At 42.1% G+C, this 17,056-nt stretch overlaps 1 protein-coding gene across 1 annotated transcript in view; it reads right to left on the bottom strand.

Moving 5' to 3' along the window:
• NUDCD1 (NudC domain containing 1) overlaps window positions 1-17,056 on the bottom strand; it is a 142,644-nt gene that overhangs the window by 41,004 nt on the left and 84,584 nt on the right. The window contains exon 6 of the mRNA XM_075825820.1: window positions 6,554-6,764. Coding sequence (XP_075681935.1) covers window positions 6,554-6,764 — 211 coding nt within the window. The remainder of the gene's footprint in view (window positions 1-6,553; window positions 6,765-17,056) is intronic.

Below are 17,056 nucleotides of genomic sequence, written 5' to 3'. Positions count from 1 at the left end.
AATGTATTCTATAGCAGAAATATTATTTTGCGACCACTTCTGGTAGATATAGGTTCCAAAATGGTCACACAGATAGGAAGCCAAGTGCTAAGCTGCAAAATTCATTAAAGGGGCAAGAGGTAAGTACCTGCAAAACATATTAAAGGGGGCAAGAAAGCTGCATGAAAAGAAATCAACCAATACAGAGTGCCCAGATAGAACATGCTCGCTGCAGTCAAAGAAAAACGGTTTCAGACTCTATATATAGAAAATGGAAGAACGGAGGATGGAAATCAAGGAGGAAATCAGAGAAAACATTGGGGGGGGGGGGGAGAGAACTAAGAAATTTAATGAAATAAATAAGAAGAAGCCAACGTAAAAAAGGATAAAGAGCTTTTGAAAGAACTGAATTATAGTTTCCAAAGAGCTGCTAGGAGGGACAAACACCAACACTGCAATAACATCGGTAAAGATATTGAAGATGGGACGAAGCAAGGAAAAACAAGTATTGTTTTACAGAAGATCCATGAGATTAAAAAAAAAAATCTCAACCTCGAATGTGTATGTTAAAAATGAAAATGGGTAAATCTTAAGGAATGAGATGAAGATCTAGCAATACACAGCTTGACTGAAGAACATGCAGTGTTGGAAGGTGAAGTCAGTATGGTTCTGAATTCTTTGCCAAAAAAAAAATAAAAGTCACTGGAGATGGCGGTGCAGCAGAATTACTCCAAGGACCTGAAAAATAATCAAAGTGCTGACAAAACTATGTCAACAAATCTAGAAAACCACCCAGTGGCGAACAGATTGGAAGATGTCTATATCCGGATTCACAAAAAAATAGACTTGGAAGAATGTCTATTCAGGATCCTGATACTTCTGTAGCGTCTGTGTGATTTACAGCACAGCACAGCGAGATCTCGCTGTGAATGACAGTTTACAGCGTAATCTCGTGAGACTACGCCTGCTATGTTGTAAATCACAGAGACGCTACAGAAGTGGTCAGGAGAATGAATACACATCACGTCCTGGCTGGAGGTAATGTATATTCATTATCATTACACATGAGTAGCGTTATAGTGTGTTTATGTGACTGCAAATAGCGATATAGCTATATCGCTATCTGCAGTGTAAATGAATGGAGAGGAGCGTATGACGCTGATTGGTCAGCGTTATATACTCCTCTGTACAACGCCCACTTGGTCAATAGTAAAACACGCCCAGTTGTCCATTGAGAAACTCATTAGCATAAAGCTAAAATCGCTAATAACATGGTGAAAATAGATCGTGTTTTTTTAAAATAAAAAGCAGTGCTGTCACCTACATTATAGCGCCGATCTCCTTATGTAGGAGATAGGGCACTTACAATGTGGTGACAGAGCCTCTTTAAAGTTGTCAGTCAACACGCCCAGTTGTCCATTGAGAAACTCAGTAGAGTAAAGCTAAAATAGGACGTCACTGTTGTAACAAGTCAATTCATGAAAATTCTTCCTCCACGATCAACTGTGGGTGGTATTATTGTAACGTGGAAGCGTTTAGGAACCACAGCAACTCAGCCACGAAGTGTCAGACCACAAAGTTACAGAGCGGGGTCAACGAGTGCTGAGGCGCATAGTGGATAAAAGTCGCCAATGCTCTGCTGACTCAATAACTGCAGAACTCCAAACCTCCTCTGGCATTAACATCCGCACAAAAACTGTGCCCCGGGAGCTTCATGGCATGGTGACTGAGCAGCTGCATGCAAGTCAAACATCACCAAGCACAATGCCAGGCGTCGGATGGAGTGGTGTAAAGCCGCCGCCACTGGACTCTGGAGCAGTGGAAACTTGTTCTGTGGAGAGATGAATCACGCTTCTCTATCTGGAGTCTGATGGACGAGTCCGGTTTGGTGAATGCCAGGAGAACGTTTCCTGCCGGACTGCATTGTGCCAACTGTAAAGTTTAGTGGAGGAGGGATAAGGCTATGGGGTTGTTTTTCAGGGGTCGGCCTAGGCCCCTTAGTTCTAGAAAGGAGAAATCTTCGTTCTTCAGCATACCAATACATTTTGGACTAATGTTGCATCCAACTTTGTGGGAACAGTTTGGGGTTTGGCCCTTTTCTGTTCCAGGATGACTGTGCCCCAGTGCACAAGGTCCATAAAGACATGGTTGGGTGAGTTTGGTGAGGAAGACCTTGGTTGGCCGCACAGAGTCCTGACCTCAACCCCATCCAACACCTTAGGGATGAACTAGAACAGAGATTGCGAGCCAGACCCCCTCCCCAACATCTGTGTCTGACCTCACAAATGTTCTTCTGGATGAATGGGCAAAAATTCCCACAAACACACTCCAAAATATTGTCTAAAGTCTTCCCAGAAGAGTGGAAATTGTTTTAGCTGCAAAGGATGGGGGAGGGGGGGGGGAACCCCATATTAATGACTGTGGATTTAGAATGGGATATCATAAAAGTTCCTGCAGGTGCAATGTGTAGGTGTCCCAATACTTATGTCAATATAGTGTACGTCAGTAGAGCTGACCGGGCCACTTTGAACTTCGTATAAAACAGGACAACTTCTTTAATACATAATCTTGAAAAAACAGGTCCCCTTATAGAGAAAATATACTGCATTATTCGTTCCATTCATCACGATCATCGAACATCATGAGAAATCTCACCCAGAAATGTACAAATAATAGAGAGCAGCTTCCGGAGATGAATCACGGGTGGATCTGGATATGACGGGATAGATTTCCAGCACTTATAGACAAATGTTTATAACTATACAGCATCTATACCTTCCATGCTACAATCACAGTGTCATTTCCCCTGTTCAGACCAGAGCCTGTAATTCTATTCTCTGTGATTACAGGTATGAGACATTAAACCTTATACAATGAGCCGGCTGGGTAACGTCAAAGGAAGAATGGTATTTTTCTTCGAATAAAAGCAAATACATACAATTGATGTGTTTTCTGCATATATAAAAATGTTTATTTGCATACAGTAAAACCTTCCATTAGAGGCACTTACGATGAATAGAGTACAACATGAATGGAGAAGAAACAAAAGAATATTTATTTATTTTTAAAAAAAGGCCTTTTAGTGTGGATTAAAATTGTGAAAACCGTATTTCAAGGTCTTTCTTCGATGCTGAAATATTATCACATGAAGTTATAGGCCCAAAACCTGAGGCTACACTACTAAGAGGTTCTGATGACATGTCCCCAACATGTCTCCTTGCGTGAATCCAAATCACCGAAAACAACAATATTTACTTCCTACCTGGGGCTTGGATAGTTGTAGTGAAGTGTGTTTTATTGTATGTGTGAATATAGATAAAGATGGTGTTTTGAATCCACAACACGGAGTCTGACAGAAATCAGAAGTGGACATGTTGTCATCAGAATCTTTCAGTAGTGCAGCCTCAGGCTTAAACCGATTTTGCCATCCTGGATATTTATGGCTCATCCACAGGATATGCCATAAATGTCTGAGATTCTGGTCCCACTTCTGGGACCCGCACCCATCTCTAGAACGGGGGCCCCCTGACCGCTGTCCTACCTGCTCTTGCTCTGGGGACCCATATCTGTTAGCGCTTACTAATAATGAATGTAAAAACAAAAAGGGGTCTGTTTGAAGGGGTTTTCCAGTGCTAAGAAATTAATAGCCTATCTTCAGGATAGGCCATCAATACCTGATCGGTGAGGGTCCAACTCCCGGCACCCCCCCCCGATCAGCTGTTTTGAAGGGGCCGCAGCACTCATACGAGCACGACTTACCCTTCATTCCTTATCTGCTCGTACTGTGAATCGCCGACACACTTGTAGCGAAAGGTTCACACTATTACAGCCTTCTCCCTTTCACTTGGGGGGGGGGGGGGGGGGGGGGTAATATTGTAAACCGCCGTGACTAGTGTGATTCACAGGACAAGTTGAAGTGAAGGGGCAGGAGCTCATTGGCGGTGATGCCGGGAGTCGGACCTCCACCAATCAGGGATTGATGGCTTATCCTGAGGATAGGCCATCAATTTCTTAGGAGTGGAAAATTCCTTTAACCCTTTCGCTGCAAAGACAATTTTCACTCGACATATAAAAATAAAACCTGAATTATAAAATAACAAAAAAACATATTATACCCCCGCCGCCATATTATTTTGAAAGTAGACATGTGGCACATTGTGAAAATGACACCCAGCTCTTTACACTCATGGGCACCTTCATGCAATTCTACATCAAAGTGTAACATTTTTTTTTTTAAAACGCATTCAAATTCAAGCTTTAAAAAAAAAAAAAAAGTTGAAGATGTGCAGTTTCATAGGTGCCACTTACAGTGAAGGAAATAAGTATTTGATCCCTTGCTGATTTTGTAAGTTTGCCCACTGTCAAAGTCACGAACAGTCTAGAATTTTTAGGCTAGTTTAATTTTACCAGTGAGAGATAGATTATCTAAAAAAAAAAAGAGAAAATCACATAGTCAAAATTATATATATTTATTTGCATTATGCATAAAGAAATAAGTATTTGATCCCTTTGGCAAACAAGACATAATACTTGGTGGCAAATCCCTTGTTGGCAAGCACAGCAGTCAGGCCTTTTTTTGTAGTTGATGATGAGGTTTGCACACATGTTAGATGGAATTTTGGCCCACTCTTCTTTGCAGATCATCTGTAAATCATTAAGATTTCGAGGCTGTCGCTTAGCAACTCGGATCTTCAGCTCCCTCCATAAATTTTCGATGGGATTAAGGTCTGGAGACTGGCTAGGCCACTCCATGACCTTAATGTGCTTCTTTTTGAGCCACTCCTTTGTTGCCTTGGCTGTATGTTTCGGGGTCATTGTCGTGCTGGAAAACCCAGCCACGAGCCATTTTTAATGTCCTGGTGGAGGGAAGGAGGTGGTCACTCAGGATTTGACGGTACATGGCTCCATCCATTCTCCCATTGATGTGGTGAAGTAGTCCTGTGCCCTTAGCAGAGAAACACCCACAAAACATAATGTTTCCACCACCATGCTTGACAGTGGGGATGGTGTTCTTTGGGTCATAGGCAGCATTTCTCTTCCTCCAAACACGGCGAGTTGAGTTAATGCCAAAGAGCTCAATTTTAGTCTCATCTGACCACAGCACCTTCTCCCAATCACTCTCAGAATCATCCAGATGTTCATTTGCAAACTTCAGACGTGCCTGTACATGTGCCTTCTTGAGCAGGGGGACCTTGCGGGCACTGCAGGATTTTAATCCATTACGGCGTAATGTGTTACCAATGGTTTTCTTGGTGACTGTGGTCCCAGCTGCCTTGAGATCATTAACAAGTTCCCCCCGTGTAGTTTTCGGCTGAGCTCTCACCTTCCTCAGGATCAAGGATACCCCACGAGGTGAGATTTTGCATGGAGCCCCAGATCGATGTCGATTGACAGTCATTTTTTATGTCTTCCATTTTCTTACTATTGCACCAACAGTTGTCTCCTTCTCACCCAGCGTCTTACTTATGGTTTTGTAGCCCATTCCAGCCTTGTGCAGGTCTATGATCTTGTCCCTGACATCCTTAGAAAGCTCTTTGGTCTTGCCCATGTTGGAGAGGTTAGAGTCAGACTGAATAATTGAGTCTGTGGACAGGAGTCTTTTATACAGGTGACCATGTAAGAGCTGTCTTTAATGCAGGCACCAAGTTGATGTGGAGCGTGTAACTGGTCTGGAGGAGGCTGAACTCTTAATGGTTGGTAGGGGATCAAATACTTATTTCTCTGTGCACAATGCAAATAAATATATATCATTTTGACAATGTGATTTTCTTTTTTTTTTTTTATATAATCTATCTCTCACTGGTAAAATTAACCTAGCCTAAAAATTCTAGACTGTTCATGACTTTGACAGTGGGCAAACTTACAAAATCAGCAAGGGATCAAATACTTATTTCCTTCACTGTATGCCTAGATCTACCTACGTGAACAAATTTTTGCAAAATCACCAGGACAAAAAAAAACAACAAATATCTCCGTGATTCAGAAGCCAATAAACACTTGTGCAGGGGGTGATCACATGTGCAACTGCCAATTATCCCCACCCTCTAGAAAAGTTAAAAAACAAAAACAAAGAAAGACCCCCCTCCCCTAGGTACAATCAAAGAGCACATATCATCCCGGATTGGTATGGGGGATAAAGAAAAGCTCCTGTATGACCCTCCTGTTGTGAATGGAAGGCTGTACAGTGGGAAAGAGAGTTGTATCAGACTCTGCTTTCCTGCTCTCACTTGCAGCTTCCCCTCTCCCACCCCTCTCCTACACACAGAACCAGAAAGTAAAATTCTGCTCCCCGACTTCATACGAGTGCTGCACCTAGAGCCCTAACCCTGGTATCATTTGAAAGCTAAAATTCTGGGCTTTAATATAGGACCAAGATGTCAGATCCCATATTCTAGTTGCAGCAAGCTTTTAAAGCCATGTATTACTTGTTGCCAGTGAAAGGGTTAAAGCCAGTCACAAAGATCATGTTGAATGGCAGTAACAATATGTCCAAAAGTAAACCCTGGGAACATGAAATGTAAACCAGTGCATTCAAGTATAGTGCGGAGTTTGAGAAGGCGGTGGTGAGTCGTACCTTCTTTCATCTTTTAGAATCCAAGTGCTGCTTTCATGATCAATCACGGAGTGAAGCTGTCCTTTCAGAAATGGGTCTTGTTCCTTTAATGACATACTGATGTGATTGGGAGAAAAATGTATCTTAATGTGCTCTTTCTTGCTTATGCCATCGGGAAGGGGGAAAGTGAGGGTCACATCTTCTGTTGTCTGCTGCCAGATATAAAGGGGCTCTACAACAAAAATAAAAATAAATTAAAAAAAACACAAGAAATGTCACCGGCAGATACCCAACAATATTACAAGAGAAGGTACAAGTCTACAAATAAAACTAAATTCTGAAATATTGCTGCTTTCCCTGCGTTCTGACATCTAGTGGCCAAACACGTTACACTGCACGCTAATCCAAAACAAGCATTTCATTTTCCAGCCTACAGTGAAACTGAATGTTATCAAGTCACTAGTGCACACACACACACACACACACACACACACACACACAAAAGTTAGACACAGATTATAGAGGGAGGGTCTGGTGATGCCACTGCCCATCTAAAGTTCCAGACTGTTGATTTGACTACTTTTCTGCAGTGTAGAGATGGTGGGTGGCAGATCCACTGGGTTCTGCCTCCAGGAAGTAAACATGCATAATAAAAAATATATTTTATATAAAATTGATTTTATTTAGGAAAAAAAAAAAAATGGATAAAAAAATAAATAAATATCATGCTCTTTTAACACTTTTTTTTTTTACATAAACTAAAAAGATTAATGGTGTCACCTAATTTATTTTAACGGCATAATAAACTTGGTCTAATTCCTAGGCATGCTAGACACGTTTTCGCCACATGTATACATATACTAATATTTTTTTGCGAAAAAATGGTGTAAGTCTTTGATAAATTGCTTGCATTTTACCACCTCTCTTTGCCAAGCCTCTTTGCCTAGACACTTTTAAAACGAACAATGTAGATTAGAAAAAAAAAAAAAAGAAGTACAAAATACAATAAGAAATTAAGTGCTTGCTATGTTCTTAATTTTGTATTCGAATTTCGGCACATTTTGCTTAATAAATCTCTCCCATGGACTTTTTTTCAGCTCAAATGGGAATGCACTATGTGTGCCTGAATAATTTTGATTTTCGATCCTGCAGAATAACACATTGCTAAATTTTGCCACCGTACACAGCAGGGATAGGCAGCCTTTTTTGTATGGCGTGCCTATAAAAAACTAAATCAGAGATGAAGTACCCAGTGTGCCACGCTACTGAACACCAGCTTAGGGGAGGGGGTGCACATAAGAGAAACCGCACCTACTGAACACCACTTATGGGGAAGAGAGGTGCACAAAGGAGGGAACGCGGCTACTGAACACCAGTTTAGGGGAGGGGGTGCACATAGGAGAGAGAACAGGCGGAGATTTTCTTGAGGGGTGATGCACATAAGAGAAAGAGCTGGCAAACATTTTATTTAGGGAAAAAAAAAAAAAACTGATAAAAGAGCAGGATATGTTATTTCTTTTAACACTTATTTGTTTTACAAATTGTGTGGGGGAGGGTTTGCAGGGGACAAAGAAGATTGAAACTTTTGTCACTGAGGCATTGATTTCTAAAGTGACTTTAACTTACTTTTACGGAGACCAGTGATGGTGCCGGCACCGATCACCAGTAGATAAGAGAGTGGTGCGTCATTATTCGCTAGTCAGTGCTGCACGGTGTGCTTGCCATGCCAACAACTCTGCGCCGCCCAGGGTTCAGTGCCGAGAAACACAGAATGATGTTTATACGTGATCAGTAAGTTCAAACGGAAGCGCCGCTCTGCTCTCCTAAGTAAGCGACACTCCTCTATCTCTCCTGTGTTCAGTGCCACAGAATACAACGGCCCTGGAACCCGGGAGAGGGGAGCGTGCCAGAGATCGAGGCCCCACGTGTCACCTGCGGAATAGGTGCGACAGGATGCCGACCCCTGGTATAGAGTATGGATTGTGCTGGTACTGGAAAAAGCGTAGGACAAAAACTAAACAAAAACGAATAATTATTTGCTAGTAAACTCTTAGGGTGGATATACACATTAGATCTATGTCAGTCGAACCCACCGATTTCGGCAGGACCGGCTGACTAATGTGTATCGGGGTGTCCCAAACTCCCCCCAACTGCAGAGGTCGGTGGATGCCTCTGATTTCATATGGAGGTTGTTCCACAGAGTATGCTCCATCGGATACATATTATGGAGATATGGTGTATAGAGGTGAGATACAGCAGTACATGGAGTGCCTACTCCCTAGTATGGAAACCTATGGACTCCATGCTCCTCTGTACAGGCAGAGCTGTGTGGATCAGGCCATCGGACCTCACAGTTAATCAAGTAACATCATGGTTTCTCTCCACAGACACTTTACTTGATATGCCTGATCAATTTTCGACAAGATCCGGCTGCTCGAACAGTCGTACAAAGAGCATGTCGACATAACACGAAACGTGTTAATATATTAGCCCCAAGAAACAACCAGTCTCAAACCAGGTTATCATGTCTGAAATTGTTGAAGTATAAAGCACCTCACACGCAGATTTGAACTTTCTTTAACTATGGATAGAAAATGACATACATTATATATATATATATATATATATATATATAAAAACAATAGTTTTTTTTTTCGATTGCACGTTCACACATTTTATTCACACCTCTGCATTTGCTTCTCTAATTGATCTTCGTGATGGAGTTTAATAGTTTTAGTAATTAGAATCTCTAGGAGCAAAAACTTACCGACTACAATCTAGTCACATCACAATATAGAAGATAAAGTCATGTTAACCATTAAAAGCCTCTTCACTACTTCTATATAAGGGCCTGTTCACATCAGCGTTGGCTGTCCATTCCGGGGTTCCGTCGGAGGTTTCGATCGGGCGAACCCCGCAACGGAAAGTCAAACTGCAACCACAGATTCCATTTCAGTCACTATTGATATCAATGGTGACGGAAACATTGCTAATGGTTTCCGTTTGTCACCATTCCGGAAGATTTCCGTTTTTCGAATGGAATCAATAGCAAGGTCGACTGCGCTATTGATTCTGTCGGAAAAACGGAAATCTGCCAGAATAGTGACGAACGGAAACCATTAGCAATGTTTCCGTCACCATTGATATCAATAGTGACTGAAACGGAAGCTGTGGTTGCAGTTTGACTTTCCGTTGCGGGGTTCACCCGATGGAAACCTCCGATGGAACCCCGGAACGGAAAGCCAATGCTGATGTGAACAGGCCCTTACAAGGACACAAGTCCTACAAATATGCCATAAATAACTTAGAGGATCGGTCATGGTAGAAAAGCTTGATTTATTGATCCCCATGACCTAGGATCATCGGCCCTGGGAGATAGATACTTGTAGACTGCATTGAAATAGTCAGAGGTTTACATTAGCCTATAAATTCTTTGATCCATGGGGAAAGACTTTAGTAGATGTTATGATCAACTGGGCCTGGGAGGTCCATGGCTATATAGACCAAAGGTGGTCAAACCTTACACATTGTGGGAGCCTCAAATGCAGCCATTGGCCCCATTGAAGGGCTGAACATCACTTTCGGCCAGGGCCGATCAGGGGTTTGGTAGAGACAGAAATGTATGTTCTTGAGTTTGTTTGTTTTTTCGCCAAACAGCAGTATTTGTGGTATTTTCCAGAAGAGAAAGAAAATCCGGTGGATAAGCCATAAGATGGGAATACTTAAAAGGGGTTTTCTAGTTTTGACTAAGTATGGACTATTCTATCCAAATAAGTTATTAAACCAATTTTAGCAAAACTACATTTTGAAAGATCTTTCTTTCTCCTCCTCTGTACTCCAATCACATGACATCGTTCCTATTGGAATTCAGGACTTCCGATGACGTCCCGACCGTCCAGCGCTCTTTTCTTCTTCCAGACGGATGCCTTTGCCGGCTGACTGAATGAACGGCACATCAATGACGTCTGTTCAGTCGGTTGTCCCAGGCATCATCTGGACGCATGAACGGATCAAAGAATGTCTCTTTTACCCACGCATGCTCAGTGCAGTGAGAACTGCATGCTGGGAGCAGAACCAGAAGCGGTCAGGCAGTGGAAAGGAGCGAGGTAAACAAACAAAAGGGCAGCATGACAACAGGAGAGGATAATTGGCATGGAAGAGCTTGAAAACGTGGCAAAGTAAAGTAACGTGGCCACAAACAGGTTTAAAATAGGATATGATCTCGAAAAACCCCAAAAAATAAAATAAAAAGTACTTTCCATGCTATAAAGAAATGCAAAGTGAACTTTCATTACCCTCTACGGCGAGACCCCCTTCTCTAGATTATATTTCAAGATCGGTGGTACTTTTAGGCTCTATAACAAAAAGGTTGATATATTTTTTATTATTTAATATATCTTGTCAAGAAACAAAAAAAAAACGCAACAACCTAAAACCCCACAAGAGTTCCTATTGTTCCTACCGACAAAGCACCAAGGTTTTAAGCCATAGGTTACATGTACCGAAATTGGAATAATCGGTCTCTGCCATGACCACCATTGTCAGTGTAATTTCACTATCAAAGGAACGGTGTAATTACTTTGCCGCTGTGACATCACTACCGTAAGAAATTAGCAATTAGCTGCCGTTAGAACAGGTCCTGTGTGTGAAAGGCCGCGCTGAAAAACACGCCAGTGTGATATAACCGAGGACCAGCAGCTCATTTAACAATGTCACTCCTTTTTTTATTTGCTTTATTACTCAACGAATGTTATAATTTAGCACTATGTAACTCAAGATCCCTATAAAAAGCAATGCAATATATGGACTAAGTTACTCAATATTTTTATGTGGATTACATATATAAAATACCAATAAGTCCTTAGTCACATTAAGTCAGGAAAAATCTCCCAACATACAGATGTAGCCATCTTTATCTTGACTCAACGCATTAAATACACAGTGACCAGAAACGTTAACTTGACTTTTTCAATGACTATTCAGTGGCTTTTGTTGTGTGATATCACGCTGCAGAAAGTTATGAGTCAAGATAAACTTGGCTACATCTGTAAATGTTCAACGTAGGCTGTGATGGATGCCTAACCGTGGCACCATAGATTTAAACGGTATCCGCTAAACAGATACATAGTGAACTGGGGTAATGAGAGTTCATGACGTATACGTTAAACGGGTACTATTATAGTCTATTGGTGACGGATGCCTATGTACCAGCAGGATGTAAAGGGGTTACAGTGCCTTATATATTCTTTAAACATTCCAAATTAGAATTTATAAAAAAAATAAAAAATAAAAATCGGGGGAACATTTGTGAGCCCCATTCAAAATGTGAATGCCCCCTAACCAGTCAGAAATGCTTCTTCCAGTTCACGGGACAGCACCACGAAAAACAAAACTGTTTGCAAGTATGCTTATAGGGCAACTAGGTTTTCTACTGAAAACTGAAGTTAACAATTGTAGAGTCCTACAGGAAGCTTTCTAACAAATGTTCAGTACGTTGCCTAGCAACAGTAACAACAAGAAGAAGACGACAAGGGCAGAGCTCCTTACACCTGTGAGCCCAACGTTGTCACCCGCCTGTCAGCAGATGAGTTGCTGGTGTGTATTAGTTGTGGAAGTAGTGGTTGTACATCACCATGATTTCTCCGGGAAAGATGGCTGCCGGTAAGAAGTTCTGGAGTCGGGAATTCAAATAGGAACAAGCAAGAGACTTTTTGCTTCCTTTCTTTCACGTTAAGGACGTTGCGGTTCTTGAAACTTTATCATTACATTCAGGATAAAGAGATTTTACTTTACAACTTGAAATCCCACTTCAGATTTACGGCTCTAATTAAATTTCAGAAATGATACGAGTGCCATCACGGATTTAAGCCATACTGATAGTTTCCACTCCGAGCTGTCCAACATGTTCTGAATGTGGAATGAATGTTTACAGGAAGCAATGACCACAGGGAGAAGCATCCCGCAGTCGACAAGCTAGACGTGTCTGCAGGAAACACAATGATGGGGTGAAAATGATAAACAAAGGAGAAGTGATGGCAACAAAGGAAGAGGTTCACTGAGCCAGAACAACAACGGCTCCGAGTGGAAATACATCGCCCGAATGACTGAAAACGGCAGACACAGCCGTCACGCATCACCGTGAACGCTGCTTAAAACCAAAAACTATTTACACTAATTTTTCCATCAATGTAACTCACATGTTAATGAGAAATTATGCAAAAAGGACAAGACGCTGCTAAATGGGTCAATCCCTCAGAACATGAATGATGTGTCCAGGGAATCTGGCACACTCATTATTTAAAGATGTAGCAGCGTTGAATTGTAAATCTTTGGGGCTGAATTGACTGACTACTGTGAATATTCTCTGCATTAACCGTTTCAGCACTTTTTATTTTTATTACATGGTGCTTTCTTTTTTTTTTCTTTACATCCATTTTCAGCTTTTTTGGCATTATAATGGGTAAAAGGTTTCCACAAAAAGTAAAACAGTCTTTTACGGTACAGAGGTCCTCACATGCGGTCGTAACGATTAGGCTCATTGGGGAAAGGCAAGCGCTATATTTCAGGCTTGGTGTTTTTTTACATTATTTGTATATACAGTGCCTTGATAATCAACCGCTCTCAGTGTTTTTTATGCTTTGTTGCATTACAACCTGGAATTAAGAGATTATTTTTTTTTGGGTGGGGGGGGGGGGGGGGGGTTCATACCATTTGACTTACACAACATGACTACCAATTTGAAGGTGCAAAACGCACTATATGGACACCTACACATTACACCTACTCATTACACCTACAGGAGCTTTTATCAATTTGAAATCCACAGTCATTAATATGGCGTTGCTTCCCCTTTGCAGCTAAAACAGCCAACACTCTTCTGGGGGCATTCTACAAGATTTTGGAGCGTCTGTGGGAATTTTAGCCCATTCATCCAGAAGAGCATTTGTGAGGTCAGACACGGATGTTGGAGGAGAGAGCTTGGCTCACAATCTCTGTTCTAGTTCATCCCAAAGGTATAGGATGCGGTTGAGGTCAGGGCTCTGTGCGGCTAGTCAAGTTCTTCCACACCAAACTTCCCCCAACCAACCCACGAACAGAGTCTTTATGGACCTTGTGCTTTGGGGAGTAGTCATGCTGGAACAAAAAAGGGCCGAACCCCAAACTGTTCCCACAAAATTGGAAGTTACAATTGTCCAAAATATCTGGGTATGCTGAATCCCTTCACTGTAACTAAGGGGCCGAGGCCGACCCCTGAAAAACAACCCCATAGCGTTATCCCTCCTCCACCGAACAGATAGAGAAGCGTGATTCATCAGTCCACAGAACACGTTTCCACTGCTCGAGGCTAGTGGTGGCGACTTTACACCACTCCATCTGATGCTTGGCATTGAGCTTGGTGCTGTAAGGCTTGAAGCTCCTGGGCACAGTTTTTGTGCCGATGTTAATGCCAGAAGAGGTTTGGAGCTCTATAGTTATTCAGCACAGCATTGGCGACTTTTATGCAGCTCAGCGACCCTGCTCTAGGACTTTACGTGGTCTGCCACGTGGCTTTTCTTCCTAAACGCTTTCACTTTGCAATACCACTAAAATCCTATTACAGGACCACGCTGGAATTCAGTGATCTCTTTACAACGACCCAGTCTTTCACAAATGTTTATAAAGGCGGCTGCACGGCGAGTGCTGAATTTTATACACCTGTGACAATGGGACTGAATGAAACACCTGAATTCAATGATTAAGAGGTGTGTCCAAATACTTTTGACCATGCAGTGTATATTTTACTGTGACACAAATGATAATTAACCCCTTTGCGCAACACGATGTAATAGCACATCCTGGTGCGGGAGCGATATATGGAGCGGGCTCACGCGCTGAGCCCGCTCCATACGCTGTGTTGTATCCGCTGAATATTACAGCGGAGACCCGCAATTATGGCTCTTGGAAGGCGGGGAGTGAAAAACAAAAATTTAAAAGCATAAAAATGGAACAGTCCTGAAAGGGTTAAGAAAAAAAAAACCAGAACTTTAATGCACATAAGTGCTCACCTCCTGAAAGTCAATATTTTGTGGATTTCCCTTTTGCTGCAATTACAGATGGAAGTCTCTCGAGTTATGTCTCTATTAGGTTACCACATCTAGACACTGGGATTTCTGCCCATTCTTCCAGGAAAAAAACTGCTCCAACTCCTTCACGTTTGATAGTTGGGTTGGTGTACGGCAGTTTACAAGTCATGTCACAGATTCTCAATTGGATTGAGGTCTGGCCCATTCCAAGACATTTACATGTTCCCCTTTTAAGGGAACCTGTCACCAGCATTTCACCTATTAAACCAGCAATACCAGGTGGTAGAGGGTGAAAAATAATTTCTCTATAACCTATAATTGTCTTCTTAGTCGGCTCTGTAGCTTAAGTATTCAGTTTTTTTAGTGTTCCCGCACCCCTTTAAACCCCTCCAGTGTAGATTTAGCAGTATGTTTAGGGTCTTTGTCCTGCTGGAAGGTGAACCTCTGTCCCAGTCTCAAATCTCTGGCAGACTGAAACAGGTTTTCCGCAAGAATTGCCCTGTATTTACTGCCATCCATCTTTCCTTCAATTCGGACCAGTTTTCCAGTCCCTGCCCCCACAGCATGATGGCACCACCACCATGTTCCACCGTTGGAATGTTCTTGGGGTGACGAGAAGTGTTGGGTTTGCACCACACATAGCGTTTCCCATCTGACCAGAGAACCTTCTCCCATGTGTTTGGGAAGTTTGCCACGCGCTGACGTACGTTGGGGCAGAAGTCTTTGTCAGGGGGCTTGTGTCAAAATGTATGTCGGGGTTGGCATCATCTGGGTGACCACCATTACTTGTATTATATACTTATATTTTTGTAGCTTTGGCTGATATGCTGTACTGAACGGTTTAGCACTATCGCACTTTACTCATATATCAGTATGTTATTCCTCTGCCACTAGACCTATGTAAAAACTATCTAGCAGAAAAAGAAAGTTGGAACCAGCGCTGGAAGTGATGAATCTGCTAAAAACGGGAAACTTCTTCCAAGTTTTAATGTTGCTTTGGTAAAAACAATGGACAATGAAATAATGGTGACGGGCGGGTAATGTCCGGAGTACAGAGGGTGATGAGAGGATAGGCGGTAGCCTACGCGTTTCAGACCCCTGCTGGGTCCTTAAGCCATGACTAAGGACCCAGCAGGGGTCTGAAACGCGTAGGCTACCGCCTATCCTCTCATCACCCTCTGTACTCCTGACATTACCCGCCCGTCACCATTATTTCATTGTCCATTGTTTTTACCAAAGCAACATTAAAACTTGGAAGAAGTTTCCCGTTTTTAGCAGATTCATCACTTCCAGCGCTGGTTCCAACTTTCTTTTTCTGCTATTTCCCTCGCGTGTGCCGACACGAGGATCCGTGCACTGACTACCATACCTGTGACAAGGTGAGCTGAAGGAAATTCCCCCCCCTTTTTTCTGTAATAACTATCTACTTTACTAAGTCCCCATGATGTTGCCAACAATATTCCCACGGGGCTTGTTCTATGGTTTTAATACAATTATGATATACATAAAGATAATTATGATTGAAAGATAAAGATTTTTTTTTAATGAAAAATAGGGTTGTTGTTTTTTTGTCCCATTTGTGCAGGGGTCATCAACCTTCAGAACTCCAGCTGTTAAACTACAATTCCCAGCATGCCCTGACAGCCTTTGGTTGGAATAATAAAGTCTTTGACTGCCAGGGCATGTTGGGAGTTGTAGTTTCACAACAGCTGTAGGGCCAAAGGTTGCTGACCCCCGCACTAAGTGTAATGCTAACAGGCAGCCTGACTCTCCCGAGGGGCAGGGAGCTGAAAGATCAACTCCCCCTCACAAAAAAAAAACCTGCTTAACACAGCTCTCGAAGTGAGCACTGTGTTTAGTACTGGAACTTAAGCGGAGGAAACTTCCTTCCTGCATTCAGGCCGTTACCATGTAAACCTGTGATGTCACGATGATGTCGCAGGCTTCCAACTGTGACATGGAGGAGAGGAGCATGCTGGGAGGACATGATCTGTGTCCTCCCAGCATCCCTCTGCTGCCAATGCCAATTGTGATCTAATGCCCAGCAGCCATTAGATCCATATATGTGATCTAAGGGATGCTGGGGGGAAACAGATCATGCCATCCCAGATTACTCCAGTACCAGGGCAACAAGTGCGAAATAAATAAATCCAGTAAAAAAAAAAAGAAATAAAAAACACAAAAAAAAAGGTTTTAAAAATTAATAGTAAAAAATGAAAATACAGCCTTTTAACTCGCTTGTATCATGAGGAGCATACTCTATCAAATGGAAGGGTGTTAAATGGGCGTCTTACACCTTTGTAATAATGCGTCCAAATCATGCAAAATAGGTTACCCCAAATAAAAAAAGGGAAATTTTTTTCCCCCAATTTGTTACCATTTTCCCCCTAAATAAAACAAACAAAAAAATAAGATACTGGCATTGTTATGGAACCACATCAAACAAGTGCCGCAAAAAAAA

Source organism: Rhinoderma darwinii, chromosome 5 (genome assembly GCF_050947455.1).
Source record: "Rhinoderma darwinii isolate aRhiDar2 chromosome 5, aRhiDar2.hap1, whole genome shotgun sequence".
In the NCBI taxonomy this organism is placed as follows: Eukaryota; Metazoa; Chordata; class Amphibia; order Anura; family Rhinodermatidae; genus Rhinoderma; species Rhinoderma darwinii.
This window is presented reverse-complemented; position numbering and strand designations above follow the sequence as displayed.